Below are 19,713 nucleotides of genomic sequence, written 5' to 3'. Positions count from 1 at the left end.
CAACCTTTTATTCGGTAATTTGAAATGTGTTTTTCCTAACTGAAATCTTCATCTAACACAAGCCCTAGATGCTTCATGTAAATTTCTGTTCAATGCTAGAGCTACTTCTTGGACTTATTGAATCTGGCTTTTGTTCTTGTCTCTCTGAAGCTCATCCATCCAGTTTTCCTCTTATTTAACAAATTTCAGTTCCCTATTAACCATCCTTCTGATTTTTCTATTATCGCAGAGATTTTCTGTTGTAAATCAGCTTCATTTCGCTGTAGTAAAAAATGACAGTATCTTCTGCAAATAACACTGATTCAGCTGCTGACAAGGGGTTTCCTGTATTGAAACAGAGCATCATAGTTCAAAACTGTATCCAGTATTTGTCTTCTGTCAGTGATCAAGTGATCACCTGACTTTCTGGGTGACTGCTGCTAAACTGAATAAAACAAACAGTTCTCCAGATGCGACAGAAAAAAGCACATCCAGATGAGAGGCTCAAGAAACACCGAAGAAAACATCATTACCCATCAGAACCTGCTCTGATCGCTTTGCAACAGGACTAGCTATGAAGTTGAAGATCTTTTCCACACCAAGAAACATTCAAACTGAAGGAACTGTGAAGCTTTGTGCAAGATTGTGCCAAATCTTCACCAGCACTGAAGATTCCAGAAATGTATCAACCAATGACTTTGCAGTTCTCACAAGTGACTTCAGAAATATGTACCACAATGAGACTGCTGCAGCAACATCAGCCTCGTAGGTAACATTGGGCACGTTAACAAACACAGATGTAATGATACTAAAAATACCAAAACACTATGACTAAATAGAATTATCATGTGTAAACAGCGAAATAACTAAAGTTAATAAGTATTTTGAATCAATATGCAAACAATTTCAGCAAGTGACACTTATAGATAATAAGGATTGTATTTTTTGTAATCATTGATCTGTAAATAATAGTAATTGCCCAAGAGTTTGCCATGCAAGACATGTTCAGAACCTAAATGTGTTAGGAAAGACAGTTGACCTAAAAAAGTATCCCAGTTAACTGTAATACTCTCAAGGAATATTTTACAAATTCTGCAAGTACCCTTTTATCAAAAAGTGATAATGTATATCTGATACTGAGACCTCCATTTTGCAGTCACAGAGTAAAACAAATGAAAGATTCACTTGGAGAAGAATTACTGCTACAGACACTTCTAACTCTGTAAACTAGCTGAACATCTCCAGCCAGAACAGGAGACTACTATAGGTTCAGTAACTATTTTCTAAAATGTATAATTAAGGAAATCAGATAGCCTCTATTCTACCTTGTGGACAAAACTCTTGATGATAGTACTATTCCTGAATGTCTTAAATTATGGTTGCACTTCCAGGATACAAAAATGGTGACAGAGCCGTGCCAGTTAACTATAGCCTGATATCAATTGTCCCTATAATATGTAAAATCATGAAGAGCTGCATACATGTACATATTGACAAGTTCTTTGAGAGAATAAACGGTTACTGAGTGAAAGCCAATATGGATTTAGATAAAACTGATTAACTATGGAAGTTATTGAAAATCTGTTATCTGGAAATCATAATGGATATGGAAGGAAACTGATCACCATTGCTACACTTATAGACTTAAGCAAAGCCTTTGAGACTGTATCACATGAGATTACTGCAAAATAACTAGAATACTATGGTACTGTAGATAAACCACTAAATTCAGCAGAATCATATCGAAGCAACAGGCAACAATTAATTACTGCATGTCAACAAGGAGAGATCAAAACCAATGAAAATTAAGAGAGATATCCCATAAGTCTCTTTTTTTGGACCAACCTTTTTATTGTCTATGTTAATGACTTCCCATACTACAAGGCATGTTCAGAAAGTAAGTGTACTGCAACCATAACAGGTGTGGTTTTTTGAGGGTTTCCAACACTGTATAGTGGAAGGGGATCTCTTGACAAGAGGGAGCATCGTAGCAACACAGTAGTATATAAACTCACAATGTAGTGTACAACGGCGTGAAAAGTGTCGGTAAGAACACCTGCCAAGTGCGAGCCACATGCTGTGATTTGCTTCCCACTTATGCAAGGAATAACCCCTACCGAAATTTTTATATGAATCAAGACAGAGTAGTGGAAGACCTTCTATTTTGACTGAAGAGTTAATGAAAAAAACGAGGAAACTGTTCGCAAAGACCATCAGCTGACAACAGATGAAATTTCTGAGATGTTTCCATAACTCTCCAGAACTATCTTATATGAAACAAGCATTGAAATGCTGGGATACCGTAAACTGTGGGCACAATGGTTTCTAAAACATCTGAGGGAGCAACTCAAGAAAAATCTGGCCAACAGCGCCTGTGAGTTTCTTGAACTACTTGAACTGGAAGGTGAGGATTTTCTGAGCTCTACTGCGACTGGAGATGGATCTTGGGTGGCTGATTACACGCCTGACACAAAAACACAATCGTCACAGTGGTGTCACACCAGTTCCTCATCTGCAAAAAAATTCAGAACCGTAATTTTGGGCAAAAATATCATACCTCTTTGTTTTGGGTGCGAAAAGGCATCATTTTGGTCGAATTTCCGCCAAGGGCTAGATCATTGTGGTGACCACAAGGTCGACTAACCGATTGACTCCAATGAAGTGACTGTGTACGAACTTCTTCAACTTCTTCAGAGTGTGTTTAGTGTATATGTCTTCATGCTCCTCGCTAGTGTTTTCATCTTTCAAACTTATTTGCCGTGCTCTATCACAGAGTTATTCGTTTGTAAATGAGATAAGTCATAAATACCTTTCATCATCTCCTACAGTGGTGGCCACTGACTAGAAAATGGATAAACCAGTGACAACACAGTCAGATCCATCATTGTTGCCTCGTACCTTGGAGCCGTTTTCGACATCAGTCAATCAGGAACAAACATCAGTTTCTACGTCAATTGCTTCTCCGATTAAAACAACAATGGAGATCACAATAAGATTTCTTTATTATGACCGGTTTCGCCTTATGTTAAAGCTATCCTCAGATTTTTTGGGCCACCTATGGCTGGTGCTAGCGGCTCCACGGTTTTTCACGTGATACCACGATCGTACATTAAGTGCATAACGTATGATAATGGTATCACTCGAAAAACGGAGAAGCCGCCAGCACCGGCCATAGAGGGCTCAAAAAATCTGAGGATGGCTTTAACATAAGCCGAAACCGGTCATAAACAAATGTTAATGCGATCTCGTCTGTTGTTTTAACCAAAGTATAACACCAGATCGCTGCGCTCCACGGACAATATTGTATAAATTTATGCTTCCGTTTCGACCACAGCTGAATAAATAAGTCATCACGTCAATCTGGACGTGTATCATACTTCGCCACCGCCAAACATTGGTAATTTGAAACTGTGGCCTCTTTGGTCGACAAACTGTGAATTGTGGTTTACTCAAGTCGAAGCAACATTTTAAAACACCCACTGCACCATGACTCTGACAAACATGTGTTACTGTTAGAGCAATTAGTTTCTGATAGCATACGAAATGTGGAGCATGTGCTACACGAACAATCGTACTCCGACCTGAGACAGGTTCCAATTGAACATTATTCTGCATCACTCCATGAACGTTTTAAGAACTTGCTCTCATCCCAAACCTATGTGCATTTGAAGCCTTCAGAACTGCTACAGGAATTACGTTCATCTGCACGCAAAGACTTGGCTGAGACTGCTTTACGCCTTATACGACTCAACAAGCTTCCCGCAAAGTTACGCCTTGTATTAGTTGCTGAAAGTAATCTACCCCTGGCAGATTTATCTAAGAACGCGGACACTATGGCTACTTACCTTGAACGCAGTGTTTGTTGTGATCAATTATAGTGTGCATCCGAGAACGGCACCAGACCACGCACGCCACACAATGTAACGACGCAACGGGACGCGCTTAACTACAGGTGACAAAGCTACCTAAGACACGTTCTGTGTCATAGCATGTACACAACAAGCAAGTGATAACTGTGCTAAAACTCAACGTCACTTCGCATCTCCCAACAAATCTCTAGGATGCAAAACACCAAATTTCACCTGTAACACAAGTGACTCTTTCGCTTGGTGTTGGTTTCACAAAATGTCTGGTGCTAATGCAAAAAAATGTTCTGCACGAGTGCATACCCAAACGTGAGTGACGATCGTTAGTGGGAGTTGCCGCTCGTCATACAAACAAAACACTCCCGACAACAAAACAACCAGTACCCTACATTGTAGCAACGCGACTGTCGCAGCGCTACAACATTCCAAGACGCTGTCCATCAAGGACAGGAATACTAGTTACAAAATTCTAGTCATGTTTTCTCGTGGCATCTTGCTGACGCTAGTGGTCCAATTATTGGAGCTGATTTCCTACTTTTTTACAAGGTGATGCCGGACTTAAATGGCTGCTTAGCGAGAGCGCACACTGACAATCTTCCACCTGCCACGTCGCCTACGCCTCTTCGTGGTGAGTGTGCTGAGCGCAATGAACTCTATGCCATCTTCAGCGACAATATCAGTGCCCAGCTATAGCGTGAATTTCCCGCTCTGGCAGATCCTGCCAAAGCACGTGAAAAACGTTCCCGCACCACAGGACCACATCAAAACAACGCCTGGAAACCATATCTTCTCGCGTGCACAGCGCCTACCACCAGATAAATTCAGTGCAGCACAACAGGTAATGAACACACTGTTGGCATAGGGCATTGTATCCCTTTTCAGATAGTGACTGGGCGTCGCCGCTGTGGATGGAAGAAATGACAGATGGTACATGGAGGCTATGTGGCGAGTACCGAGTTCTAAAGACTAGTACCATACTGGATCGTTACCCAGTCCCCAATATTGTAGACTTCAACGACATGCTTTGTGGCGCATCCATATTCAGCGTCGTTGATTGTGCCAAGGCATTCTCTCAAATTCCTATGGCCAAAGGGGATGTAAAAAAACGGCCACCATAAGACCGTTTCGACTGTACCAGTACAAATTCATGCCCTATGGATTACATACCGCCACACAAACAAGGCAAAGGTTTATACAAGGAATTTTAAGTGATCTCTCATTCGTCTTCTGCTATGTCGTTGACATTTCGACATTTTTCAAATTCCTGCAAGTCATTTTCAACATCTTTGTCAGTTTTTTCAGTATCTTGAGGATTTTGGTATTGTCATCATCCCAAAAAGAGTGTTTTCGCCAAACCTGAAGTATCCTTTTTGGCTATAAGGTTTCCCATTCTGGCCTAACTCTACTGAAGCAAAAAGTTTCTGCCGTTCAAGATATACAAAGCCCCATGACATACAAAGAACTCCTATGACTAATTGGAATGATGAATCATTACCGTCGACATCTACCAGATGTAGCAGTGACCCAACTGCCTCTCGATCTACTTCTTTTGGGAAAAAATACTTTTGGTAACAAGGAGGTCCCATGCAATGAGGAAGCAGCTGCAAAATTCGAAAACATGAAAACACTGAACGCACATCCAAAGCCTGGAGCGCCAATCAGTCTCTTTGTTTATACCAGTCAGGCAACAGTGGGTGCAGCCTTATAACAAGTCCACAGTTAGTGGCAACCCTTAGCATTCTTCTCCAAGCGTCTGGAAGAAGCACAAACAAAATGGAGTGTCACAGACAGAGAACTGCTGACCATGTACCTAGCCATCAAACATTTCCGACCTATACTAGAAGGTCAACACTTTGAAGTGTTATTTGTTCTTCGGCCTCTAACGTCCATTCTCCAGCGGCCAACGGAACACAACTCACCACCTCAAGCCAGACATGCAGTCTTCGTGGCTTAATTCACAACTGACATTCACCACATCAAAGATAACACTGTCAATGACTGCCTCTCCTGACCAGCAGCAACTATTGCCATGGTGGAATGAGCAAAAATTGCAGATAGCCAGTGCACAGACACCTTCATTCAACAGCACGTCCACAGTGCAAACTCTACATCTACATCTACATCTACATCTATATGGATACTCTGCAATTCACAATTAAGTGCCTGACAGAGGGTTCATTGAATCATCTTCACAATTCTCTATTATTCCAATCTCGTATAGTGCGTGGAAAGAATGAACACCTATATCTTTCTGTACGAGATCTGATTTCCCTTATTTTATGGTGGTGATCGTTCCTCCCTATTTAGGTCGGTCTCAACAAAATATTTTCGCATTCGGAGGAGAAAGTTGGTGATTGGAATTTCGTAAGAATATTCAGTCGCAATGAAAAACACCTTTCTTTCAATGATTTCCAGCCCAAATCCTGTGTCATTTCTGTGACACTCCCTCCCATATTTCGCATTAATACAAAACGTGCTGCCTTTCTTTGAACTTTTTCGATGTACTCCGTCAGTCCTATCTGGTAAGGATCCTACACTGTGCAGCAGTATTCTAAAAGAGGACGGACAAGTGTAGTGTAGGCAGTCTCCTTAGTAGGTCTGTTACATTTTTCTGCCTCATTTCATCTGGTATGGTCAAATTGGTGATGAGCAAGGTTGTCTAGCTTGGGGTCAAAAAGTATACTTGTGCATGCCTTGCATGCCAATGAAACAAAATCTCACGGCATGAACATGCCTCTATGCAGGACTTCCTTCTACCATCAGCATGCTTTGCCCCGATCCATTTAGAATTAACTGTCTCACTGTCATGTCATGGATGATCAATGTTACATTCTAACCATTGTTGATCGTTACACCAGGTGGCCTGGGACCGTACCTCTGGCTGATATCACCGCTGAATCTATTGCTGCAACACTAATCAATATATGGTTTACTCGCCATGGCATTCCTCCCACTATCATCACTATTCAACCAACTACTCAACTTGTGTGGTACCCATCACCTTCATACCACAAGCTGCCACCCTGCTAGCAATAGCATGGACGAACACATGTATCCATCACTCAGATCAGTCATCATGTGCCACAAAGAGTTATCGACTAATATTCTACCCTGGGCGCTGCTTGGCCTCTAAGCAACATTAAAAGACGATTTGCCCTGCTCTCCAACTCAACTAGACTCTGGTGAGCAACTGCGGATGCCAGTTGACTCCATTACACCTTCACCAGCACAGATACCTGGGGACCAGCTGAAATTTCTTAAAAAATTCGAGCAGTATATCAATTGTCTACGCCCACGCAACACAAAGTGCCATGGTCAATGTAATCAGTTCATCCTCAAAAAACTGCACACATCAGTGCACATATGGCTGCACGATGATGTAGTTTGGCTGAGTCTCGCTTCCCCATACTTTGGATATCCAAAGTGTTTGTGAGGGGATCTATCATTTTCATTGTCCGCAAGAGAGGAGGCACTGGGACAGTATCAATAAAAACATTCAAACCTGCCTCATTGCTCCTCCCCAAGATGAACTATAATGCAACCCACCTATGCTGACATCCGCACCACACATCCCTGTGGCCATGTTCCTCTATGCTTCATCTCAATGACAGCCTCATCAGGGGATGCAGACAACCCTGCCCTGATGCTTGATACACCACTATTCACTCGCACTGGCATACACATAAAATACAAATTCCCAGGCTATCATGTGCACAGCAAAGGAGAGATTGAGATGGCTCCACTCTCCAAAATTCCAGTGGCACTACCAACCCTCTTTGCCAACTTGTGCCCAGGTACTCACTACAGCTCCTGCTGTTTCCACCTCTGCTAAGAAATGGCTCAGTCATGCCTCTGTCCAGGCAGCCTGCAACAGGCATGAGTTGGTTACCTCCCCAAGAGTCCTTGAGGAGGATAGAAGTCGATGCAAGCTTCAGCCTCTACAGCTTTTCAAGGGAGGGAAGCTCCTGTGGTGACCACAGTATCGACTAATCGATTAACACCAGTGAAATGACTGTGCACAAACATCTTTGAGATATATTCATGGCTTCTTCAACATGTGAAGAGTATATATGTATCTGTGCACATCGCAGGTGTTTTGATGATTAATAAATTATTTGTGTGCTCTATGACAGAATTGTTCGTTTGTAGTTGAGGTAACTCAGAAATTCCTTTCATTATCTCCTGCACCATCAATGCAAAGTGATAATGTGAGATCCTAAAAAAACTCAAAAGGAGCATTCAAAACAACATTAGGGCTTGATAAATGCTTGTTGCATGACAATGCACATTCATACGCAACGATAGTCACCAAGGTTCTCTTGTACTCATTTGGTTCAGATGGTTTAAACCACTGCCCCTTCCCCCTCTCCCAAATAAACCCTGGCTTGTCACCCTCAGATTATCATGTTTTCACCTCCATGAGGGCACACTTGAATGAAATTAAATTTTCAACCACTGAGCAGGTGCAGAAAGAGGTTCTGAAGTGGAGGAGAGAACTGGCACAAGAATTCTTCAAGGAGGGCATAAAGAAGCTTGTGCCATGACTCACCACATCCATTGAATGGGATGGCGATTACGTGGAAAAATAGTTAACGAATGTATCAACAGTATCTTTTTTTTTTGCAAGTACATTTTTCTAAAAAAGCATATAAAAATTCCGAACATGCCTTTCATATGGTGTGCAAAAGTGTTCTACGTGCGTATGACCATGATTTCATTTGGTGAAGATATGCAGTCAGTTATAGACAAAAACAATGTTATTCGAAGAAAGTATTCAGTAGTGTAAGGCATAGCACCAGTGCATAAAAAAAATAAAAACAGGGGAAGGCACGAAAATAAGAGACTGAAAGTGTCAAACTGTTAGATCTCATAATAGACCAAAGACCATCATGGGATGAGCATATAAAATATCTGACATTGCACATGCAATTGTTCTAAGGTACTTCGTCAACAAAAAGTTACTGGTTCTCTGTATGATACATTATTTCAGTCACATTTGCAGTATGGTGTTCTGGTATAGGGAAATTCACTAGGTACAAATTCGGTTTTAAAATGGCAGAAAAAATCAATTCAAGGACTGGGTCCTAGATAAACCTGTAAGGAACACTTCAACCAACTCAATATAATGACGCTTCCAAGTGTTTATGAGTATTACTGTTTAATATACAGCACAAAAATATACAGAAATTTACTTTGAGAATGTATGTATATGTGCACAGTACCAGAAACAGCTTCATGGTGGACATACCATATTCAAGGCTGTCACTGATACATAATACACACCAACACCTAAATCTGAAGATAGATAATAAACTGTCATAATCAGCAAAAATCTTCACTCCAAGTAAATTTAAGGTAATGTTAGAGGTGTGCTTGAAAAATATACCATACTATTCAGTGGAAGAATAACTTGAAAGTAATCTGAAGGACATGTATGATAAGGGGAAAACCCTAATTGCTAGTAGAGTACCGTAGCTGTGTATTTACTCAAATCATGTGTGTAATCATAACATAGTTTTCATTCACGTGAAAAGTAGATATTCCACATACAAAATGTGAAACTAAAACAAAATATGTGTACTTCTGTAATTAACACACACACACACACACACACACACACGCATATATATATATATATATATATATATATATATATATATATATATATATATATATATATATATATATATATATATGGAAGCGTTTCATATATCATTGTGTACATATATCATGATATACACTAGAATGTTAATAATGTAATAAGAATCATCAATTTGTAAATGCATTAAAACTGTATGTATATAACTAAAAGGTACATGTAATGTATAACTTCTGTTGACAAAGCCAGTTGAATGCTAAGCATTTAGTGAGGCTAATAAATAAACACTAAATATCAACAACCTTTTCATTGCCAACTTGTCTCTCATAACTCTGTCCCTATATCTCTGTATTATGCTGTAATTCATCGTTAGTCATCGTCTAATATTAATGTTTTTATAGTGTGAAGTATTCTTCTTTGTAGCTGGTGATTCAGTCTATTGTAGTAAAGGTCTGTTGACTGACAGAGACTGCCGACAGTTGAAGAGGGTCGTAATGTGTAATAGGCAGACATCTATCCAGACCATTACACAGGAATTCCAAACTGCATCAGGATCCACTGCAAGTACTATGACAGTTAGGCAGGAGAAACTTGGATTTCATGGTCGAGGGGCTGCTCACAAGACACACAGCATGGCAGTAAATGCCAAACGACTCATCGCTTGGTGTAAGGAGTGTAAACACTGGACGATTGAACAGTGGAACAACGTTATGTGGAGTGACGAATCACAGTACACAAAGTGGCGATCCAATGGCAGAGTGTGGGTATGGCGAATGCCCAGTGAACGTCATCTGCCAGCGTGTGTAGTGCCAACACTAAAATTCGGAGGCGGTGGTGTTATGATGTGTTCGCGTTTTTCATGGAGGGGGTTTGCACCCCTTGTTGTTTTGCGTAGTACTATCGCAGCACAGGCCTACACTGATGTCTTAAGCACCTTCTTGCTTCCCACTGTTGAAGAGCAATTACGGGATGGCGTTTGCATCTTTCAACACGATCGAGCACCTGTTCATAATGCGCAGTCTGTGGCAGAGTGTTTACTTGACAATAAAATCGGTGTAATGGACTGGCCTGTACAGAGTCCTGACCTGAATCCTATAGAACACATTTGGGATGTTTTGTAAGGCCAACTTCGTCCAAGGCCTCACCGACCGACATCAATGCCTCTCCTCAGTGCAGCACTCCACGAAGAATGGGCTGCCATTCCCCAAGAAACCTTCCAGTACCTGATTGAAGGTATGCCTTCGAGAGTGGAAGCTGTCATCAAAGCTAAGGGTGGGCCAACAGCATATCGAATTCCAGCATTACCGATGGAGGGCGCCACGAACTTGTAAGTCATTTTCAGCCAGGTGTCTGGATACTTTTGATCACATAGTGTACATGTATATCGTGTTCTGATCACTTGTAGTTGACTCGCTATCCACTCACTAATCTGTAATACCCTGAAATAACTGCATTGAAGCATGTGTGGCGTCAGTATTTGAGCTAGCTCGTGCTCTGTTCAGATATATCAGTGGACTACTAGGGCTGTTAATGGCCGTTAAATTAGACTGTTTTGTGGCTCATGGTGGCCGCTGAGTGATGTGCGTTTCTTCAGTGAGTTTTCAAAAATATTTAAAGTGTTCTAGGGAATGCTGTTTTTTCGCAATGTAACATACGACAGATGTTTGGTTTGTATTGCATTACATGTAATGAGTGCTGAAAAAAATGGGGAAATCAAGAGACACCAGCAGCAAGAATGGTGAGAGTGATGCAAGGAGTGCAGATACCTGGTCAGTGGTGACAGGTATGGCCTTCAAGACACCATAGAGCATTTCTGGGCTACAGGTGAATTCATATCCCTACTTGATGAATGCAGCGCCAGGAGTGAAGGAGTTGCAGTGCTGTGTTCCTCATGACTGGTGAATGGGGCCGGGGCATCAATGGAGTCTCCAGTTGCATGATGTAGTGGTGGTGCTGGAGTTGATTTTGGCAAAACTGTCGTTGGTTGCCATCCACATCCAAGTAGTAGGTGCAGTGATTTTTTGAGAGACCACCCAGGGTGCTACCTGCATGTTTTCATGTACATTGTGATGCTAGTGTGAAAACAATTGCATGATAATCGTCACTCATGCTAGAGTAGTTGGAGGATGGTCCATAGCTGTGGAACTTCACTGGGCCTTTACTGTGATATATGTATCCTTATTTAAAAATAATGTTAGGACATTCTCTATGCACTTCTCCTTAAAGATGCAGACAATCTGCTCTGCTCCCCATCAGATTTTGAATCGAAGGGACCGTAAGAAGGCGCTGGATGCTGTGTTGTCCACAAAACTCTGTAAAGGAGGGAACTGTGAATTTGAGACCATTGCCCTTTAGTATTGCTTTCGGTATAACTTCCAAGACTTAAGTTAATACTAAAACTGTGGTCTGTATCACTATGGAATGCATCTGCACCACATACAGAAAAATTGAAGACGAGTCCAGTAACTACATGCCTCATTGTGTTTGAAAGGACAGCACGAAATCGATGTAACCCTTGTTCCAAAGATCATGTGGTTAGGGACATGGAGTGAAAACCTTATGCGAAGAGGTTTGTTGAAGAGCACTATTCTAACTTGATCATGTCAGGTACTCAATCTCCCTATCTAAAGTTGGCTGAAAGAAACAGTGGCAAGAGAGGGTCCTCGTGGCCTAGTGCCTTGATGGCCCACAAGTAACAAACAAAATACCTTATTGTGGAGAGCATATGGAATGACCACTCAGTGAGACTGATTTGCCTAGTAATAGTGCGCGATCTTGAAATGTTAACCAATGTCTTGAAGCAAGACAGCCTTTCTGTGTCACATTTAGCAGTGCTGGTAGCATTGGTCCAATCAGTCTGATGTCACCCATTTCAAGACTTCTCGAAGTTTGATATCCTTATTCGATTCTGCTGTCATTGTAAATAGCCTGTTGCTCGCTGTATTTTACCCCTGCTACCTTCAGAATTTGCAATAATGAGAAATTCTTCCAATTTACCTCTGTGACAGTCCTAAACCAAACGAACTCCTGGATCAACCAGAAGCCTTGAGTAGATGACAATTGACTGTGTGAAACCATTTTGTTCATCTTGGGACAAGACTGCTCCAATGACGTATTGAGGTCATCAGTTGCCTATATCAATACTCCTGGGAAGTACAGGACTAGACAACATGTAGACTGTAATGCTCGTTTAAAGATGCAAAACACTTGGTGACACTGTGGTGACCATATCATCTTGACTTCCTTGATCAGAAGTGCATTATGGGGAACTGATATCTGTGCAATAAACCAAGTGTAGTAGTTTACTTTTGCCATATAAGATGCAGTTTCTTCAGATTTTTACAGTGACTCACGCTTTCAATCCCTTGTACATAATGGCTGGTGGAATTATAAAATCTAGATATTCCTCAAATTGTTGGAAAAATGAGTATTTCTATAGACTGTATTTAGAGCCCGGCCCACATTCTGCAATGCAAAGACCAGCATGTGAAAGTTCTATGGGTTTTCACATGTGTTAGCACTGGACATTTACACTGTCAAGAAGGCTACAACAATCAGGAATGTTGCAAGTCAACTTCCAAACAGAAGTCTTTGATATTGAAATAAGCCCGATTCTGAAGATAGCAGTGGTAAAATACTGTGAGCAAAAGGCTATTTACAACTTTTACAGAAACCAAATGGCAGTTGTAAGAGTCAAGGGCATGAGGGGGAAGATATGGTTGAGAATGGACTAAGAAAGGGTAGTAGTCTATCCCCAACGCTATTCAACTTATACGTTGAACAAACAGTAAAGAAAACCAAAGAAAAATTTGGAGTAGAATTAAAGTTCATGAAGAAGAAATAAAAACTTTGAGGTTTGCCGATGACACTACAACGCTGTCAGACACAGCAAAGGGCTTGAAGAGCAGTTGAATGGAAATCAAATATAGATTTAAGTGTTAGGAAGCCTTTTCTGAAAGTATTTGTCTGGAGTGTTGCCATGTATGGAAGTGAAACAAGAACAATAAACAGTTTGGACAAGAAGAGAATAGAAGCTTTCGAAATGTGTGGCTACAGAGGAATGCTGAACATTTACTGGATCGATCAAATAACTAATGAGGAGGTACTGAATGAAATTGGGGAGGAGGAGGAGATTAGTGTTTAACGTCCCGTGGACAACGAGATCATTAAAGATCGAGCACAAGCTCGGATTAGGCAAGGATGGGGAAGGAAATCGCCTGTGCCCTTTCACAGGAACCATCCTGGCACTTGCCTGAAGCGATTGAGGGAAATCACAGAAAACCTCCCGAATGCGAGTCCAGTGTGATAACCACCACGCCACCTCGCTCCGTAGAACTGAAGAAACAAGAAATTTGTGTCACCAGTTTAGTGTTCGAAGGAAGTGAGGGGGATAAAATAGTAGTCAGTGAGCAAGAAATGAATGGAGTAAACAGATTCAGTAGGATGTAGGTTGCAGTCGTTTTATGGAGATGAAGAGGCTCGCACAGGATAGAGCAACATGGAGAGCTGCATCAAACCAGTCTTCGAACTGAAGACCACAACACCAACATAAGCCAAATTGTGAGTTTAGAACTAAAACCTTGTAACTGTCCCCTTCTTAATCGGTCTACTGGATTGCGATATAATTGACCGTGAACGCATACGCCTAATGAAATTTTACCAAAGGAAAATAATACTGGTTAGTAGGAGGAAAGTGTGCAACAGACCCTTCTGAAGGAAGAATCTATTCTAAACCTAATCGAAATGCTGATAATAATTTTGAAATGGGTGAAATACAGTGCAGTCACTCACGAACCACATAGAGGGGGTGGGGGAGAGTACCACGCAATATTTAATACAAAGAAAACATTGATAAGCTAAAAAAGGATAATTAAGCAGTCGTCAGCCTACCAGGGCAATGAATATCCAAAATCGTAAGAAAGGTAATGATAGAGAAAATACAGTGGGATGGTGCACAAGGTTACTAGCACTCTGGCCCCTCCTGTCTGTCTCAGACCATGGTGGTTACCACCAGACAAGCTCTGTGTAGGCAAAAACTGCCGTTAATGAATTACTGCAAGTTGGAATCATGTAACCTGATAGTTTGTGGGCTTTTCCCATCAAATTAGTGCTCAAGGAAGATGGTAATATTTATGCTAAGTGAAGACTATAAGGCCTTGAATGCCCACACAGTCATTGATAGCTACCTGGCCCCAAAATTAAAGACTTCACCTTGTGGGCACCTCGGTTTTCAACATCTTATATTGCAAAACAGACCGACAGATACCCATGAGTAAGGAGGATATTCAAAGGTGGTCACCATGGCACCCTTCAGTTTATATGAATTTCTGCACATGTGTTATGGTCTCAAAAACATGGCCGGGACCTGGCAACAGTTCATTGCTAGTATCCTGTTTAATCTCCATTTTTGTTATGTGTATTTATATGACAGTCTAATTTTCTCTCCTTCACAGGAGGAGCACGAGCTGCATCTCAGACTAGTTCCCAATGTGCTTACTGGCAATGGCACCATCATTAACAATGACAATTGTCACCTTCATCAGCCTGAAGTACTCTTCCTCAGCCACCTGTTCAACGCCACTGTTATCTGCCCTACACCACAGCGAGCAGAGTGCGTTAGGCAGCTACCTCAACAGCGAGATTTCCATGAACTATGCCGTTTCCTCAGAATGATTAATTTATGTCGTCGACATTTTCCTAATGGTGCTGCCATATGGGCACCGCTCACAGAAGTTCTAACTGTCAAGAACACAACTGATATGTACAAGGTCGAGTAAACTCCACGTATGCTACACGCCTTGACAAAATTAAAGACTGTCTCGTATATGCCACGACTTTAGGGTATCCACTACCTATCCCTCAATAGACGACTATGTTGGACGTGAGTGACTTGGCCATGGGGGCGATCCTGTAGCAAGAACTTGCGGGCATTTAAGAGCCCCTCGTTTTTTTTTTTTTTTTAATTTCCGTGTAAACTGATGGATTATCAGTGCAAGTGGCCGCCTACGATCATGAACTGCTGGCGGTGTTGAAGCGGTCTGTCAGTTTAATGATGACGTGGAGGACAGACTTTTCATCATTTACACACATTTGGTGCAATAGATATGCAACACTTCGAAAGATTCCTGCCCTCGACGGTTCTGACATCAAGATCATACAGTGCAATTCATAGCTAATGTCAGGTATTGTGAACGTAGATTGTCCTGTGTCGATTACGGAATAAAGTGTATGTTATAGGCTATGTAACTGTGTCGTTACTTTACGTTACCATTACCAATCCTGGAATAAATTTAAATTAACTTCCGATGTTAATAGCGACGACACCGTCAAAACTTTCTTCACGAGAAACCCTTACGTGACGCTGACGGCTTCTGGAATTCCTGCTATTGAATTGTATTGTGGTATGTTTTGACGTGTCATGACATCCAGTGCGAATTGGCTTTTACTGTCTTCTTATTAAAATAAAAGAAATGCAAATCATAAAGACTGAATATTCTCTTGCCGAGTCCGCTGAAGGAACGCATCTGATGACACATGAAAAACATCGTTGTAAATCTTTGACCACTATATTTCTTATCTTTACCTTTTTGTGATTCAAGATCTTTGACTTGCAAAATGTCAGTTTGGATATAGATGTTAGTTGTAAACAAATTTGCGGCTGCTGGACCGGTAGGAATTATTTAAACATAATGATTGGCGAGGAAAAACATGTTTTTAGAAAAACTGTGCAACATTTGGCGAGATCCCTTGCCGCCATCAAAAATACTCCATGGGAGAAAGTAAGAGTTTTCTTTGGGTACCACTGATTCGTCTGCTGTGGATTTGCGTCAATACAGTTGTAATTTTTAATTTCAGGTGAACACACTGTTTGCGTTGTGCCCACAAGAAAATGCACAAGGGATATTTCGTCTTGATCAGAGGGGACAAGATGCGGTCATTGCTTTGGGTCTTTATTTTTTGGAATCAAATTTCCAGCACAAGGATAGGATTCTGCCGTATTTTGTAAGGTTGCTGAAGGGTCTCGCGAAAGCAGTCTGGCTAGATGAAGTGCGCACTACATCTACGGAAAGTAAGAATAGTTGTCATTGTTGTTATTTTCTATTCGTGTTCTGTAATGACTGTCATAAATTACTTTCTTCAATCCTCCATGCAGAAGTACCAGTAGCAGAAAGATTTAGTTTCTGCTTAAACACACTCCTGTCAGACGTTGCAGCGAAATATGAAGCCGTACGAGATGAGATCATAGCGACTCAAGTTGACTTTCTTGGAGTGCTTACGAACTTGTGCAGGAGCTACAAAGAACAGACTCCGCCACGGGGATCGACGGCAAAACGTAAGTGATGCGTTGATGGTTGTATTTGATTATTAATAAATTAAATATTTGTTCACTTCAGCGTTTTACCCAGTCATCTTAAATATTCAATTCCTGTAGTTCAGAGAAGTATTAAGTATGTGGCAAAAAGCTAGACATGCTGGTCAATAGTTTCATTTTATCTTGAGACTTCGAGCTGATTTGGTGGGGGTGCAAGAAGGGTTAGCAGTGTCATGTGCTGTATTCAGAAGTAGTAATGTTTGGTCTAAACCTCTACACTCAGTCCTTTGAAATTAGCAAAAAGATCCAGCAGGCACTGCAAGTCTAACTAATCACCCGAGCTGTCTCCATTAGCTTCAGTGCCTTACAAGTGGAGGACAAAAGCATTCGAACATCTGAAGAAGTTTCAAAGCAGTTTGACAGTAAGAGGTATAAGGGGCAAGTTACATTTATGCTCTGGAAAATAAGGTCAAGTAGTAATTCTAGAGGTTGCAAGTAACAGTTTGGACCATAAACTCAGTTATACAATGGAGGATGACATCAGCCACAGTGTTGAGAATGCTACTCACCTTAGCATGAAGATTGTATCATGTGGTGCATCATGTGAGAAGCCCTGATTTACATCTACATCCATACTCTGCAAACCAATGCAAAGTGTGTGGCAGAAGGTACTGCCCATTGTACAAGTTATTAGGTTTCAATATTGGGCCCACTCTTGTTGTTGTTCCATATAAATGGCCTTAAAGGGCAGTTCAAAGACTAGAATGTTTTATGGGGGGACAGGCATAGTAATCAAGCGCAAAACTAAGTCCTAGCGGACACAAGTTAGTTGATGGATGAAAAGACCTGCAAGTGGTTCACTGTTCAAGTCTTAATCTCACAGAAACTCATAATATGCAATTTCAGACAAGCATTAATGACATTTAGCACCAGCAGTAGACGTTAATGGTCATTTACTGAATGAAGCATGGCCAGTAAAATTCAGTGGGTTCGAGCCAGATAATAAATTACAATTGAGTCAACAGATCGATAAACTAATCAAGAAGCTCAGTTTAGCTTGTTATTCTCTTAGAAACACCTCTCATTGTGTTTACCTAAAGACAAGTGTGTTGGCTAGTTTTGCATGGTTTCACTCTGTGTTCTCATGGAATTACCTTCTGGGACAGCGCACTTAAATTAAACAAAGTGTATGTACAGCTGAAGTGAGCAATTAGGATATTGTATCAAGTAGATAATCGTGCATATTACAGATGCCGTTTTAAGAAACTTGGAATTCTTACTCACTTCCATGTACATTGTTGCTGATGATAAAAACCAGTTTTAATGGAACTGTGATGTACATAATCATAATATAGGCACATTTCATGTACACTTTGCTCCTTGTCCCAGGTGTAGAGTAGAGTTTTGTACTCTGATGGTAAGATGAATAAATAAGTCTAATACCACCTGCTGGCCTTGATCAGTGAAGTCCTACCAAGCCACAAAATGCCACACAAATGTGATTGTGACCAGTACCTTTAAACTTTTCCATGCTTTGAAAATGAAATCATTAAGTACACAGTTGTACAAATTATTTATAATAAATGTTGAAGCTGACACGACTAATGTGGCAACGTAGAGGGTTTGGGTGGGGACACACTAAAATTGAACAAAACTACTGCAAAATCACATGAATTACAAAATATTCAAATGCAGAAATGATAGAAACAGGATATAACAAAAAATCAGTATAGAAATCCTAAAATAAATAGCACTACATGCCTATTGACATATCGTGAAAGATATCATAAAACTATTGACAACCAGAGATACAAACTTCCTGGCAGATCAAAATGATGTGCCAGATTGGGACTCAAACCTTCGACCTTTGCCTTTTGCAAGCATGTGCTCCAGCAACTGAGCTACCTGAGTGTGACTCATGACTGATTCACTCAGCTTTGCTTCTGCCAATACCTCATATTGTACCTCATTCTGAAATCAGAGTTAAACTGTGTGGCTCAACATAAAATACTGATACTAATACAGAAATCCTAAAAGAAATTGTAGTACACACTAGTAAAAAAATTAAAAAAAAGACATAGCACGGTATGGACAATGAGACTCCAGATATATACTTACACTATAAAAAAGATTGTGCTACAAAATTCAATAAATAAAGCTAATACACTAAGCAAAAAATTGCAAAAACTAACAAAAGGCGATGTCAACAACAGTTGACCTGTCCATGGTACCACAAAACCAGAACTGGTTTGTACATTGAATATCAATTTAGGTAAAACAAGCTCCATGATACCTGCTACTCACAGTCCAAAACAATAATTACCAACATCTAACAACCCAACCAAAAAATTTATAAGCAATTGCAATAACAACAATTTTGAAATACAAGAACCCACACAGTTATGCACAGAAACACACATGCAATACATACTCTAGTAAAAATATTAAACCCATGAAAACATACTGGCCAAACATACAGTCAACATACAAATCTAGCAATCTAATGATAGCAAAAACCATCTCATCAACACAAACTCTTGAAATCTCGTCATCTTTGTTGTCACATCCATGACTAATAAAAATCAAAACATAAAATTAAATTCCAGTCATAAACAACACACTGCACTAATAATTTCAACCTGCAAATGACTCTGTAACTGCTAACTTCTAAATAACTCACTAATAAACTGCCACAAAGTCTTCCAATATTATTATTATTATTATTATTATTATTATTATTATTATTATACTCATTATTCTCATCATCACTACCGCCGCCATCACGACCAGCACTCAAAAGGTCCAATATCACCCACTGCAAACAGTTTAGAAACATGAGTACCCCCCACTAGAGTGCTCCACCTCATACTCAAAAACATCACCTGCAAACAGAATACATTACAAATATGATACATCACCATGACATAATACATCATCGTTATATCTCAGATCAAAGC

General features: G+C 40.5%; 1 protein-coding gene across 2 annotated transcripts in view; it reads left to right on the top strand.

The window, feature by feature from the left end:
- The first annotated feature begins 16,059 nt into the window (after positions 1-16,059).
- Positions 16,060-19,713, top strand: part of LOC126100298 (phosphatidylinositol 4-kinase alpha) — a 198,853-nt gene continuing 195,199 nt past the window's right edge. For both annotated transcript variants that reach the window (XM_049910906.1, XM_049910905.1), the window contains exons 1-3: positions 16,060-16,223; positions 16,300-16,513; positions 16,598-16,777. In XM_049910906.1, the coding sequence (XP_049766863.1) occupies positions 16,134-16,223; positions 16,300-16,513; positions 16,598-16,777 (484 nt within the window). In that variant the 5' untranslated portion in view covers positions 16,060-16,133. The remainder of the gene's footprint in view (positions 16,224-16,299; positions 16,514-16,597; positions 16,778-19,713) is intronic.

This window comes from Schistocerca cancellata, chromosome 9, assembly GCF_023864275.1.
Source record: "Schistocerca cancellata isolate TAMUIC-IGC-003103 chromosome 9, iqSchCanc2.1, whole genome shotgun sequence".
NCBI classification, from domain to species: Eukaryota; Metazoa; Arthropoda; class Insecta; order Orthoptera; family Acrididae; genus Schistocerca; species Schistocerca cancellata.
The sequence above is the reverse complement of the archived record's forward strand: the minus strand, read 5'-3'. Positions and strand labels throughout refer to the sequence as shown.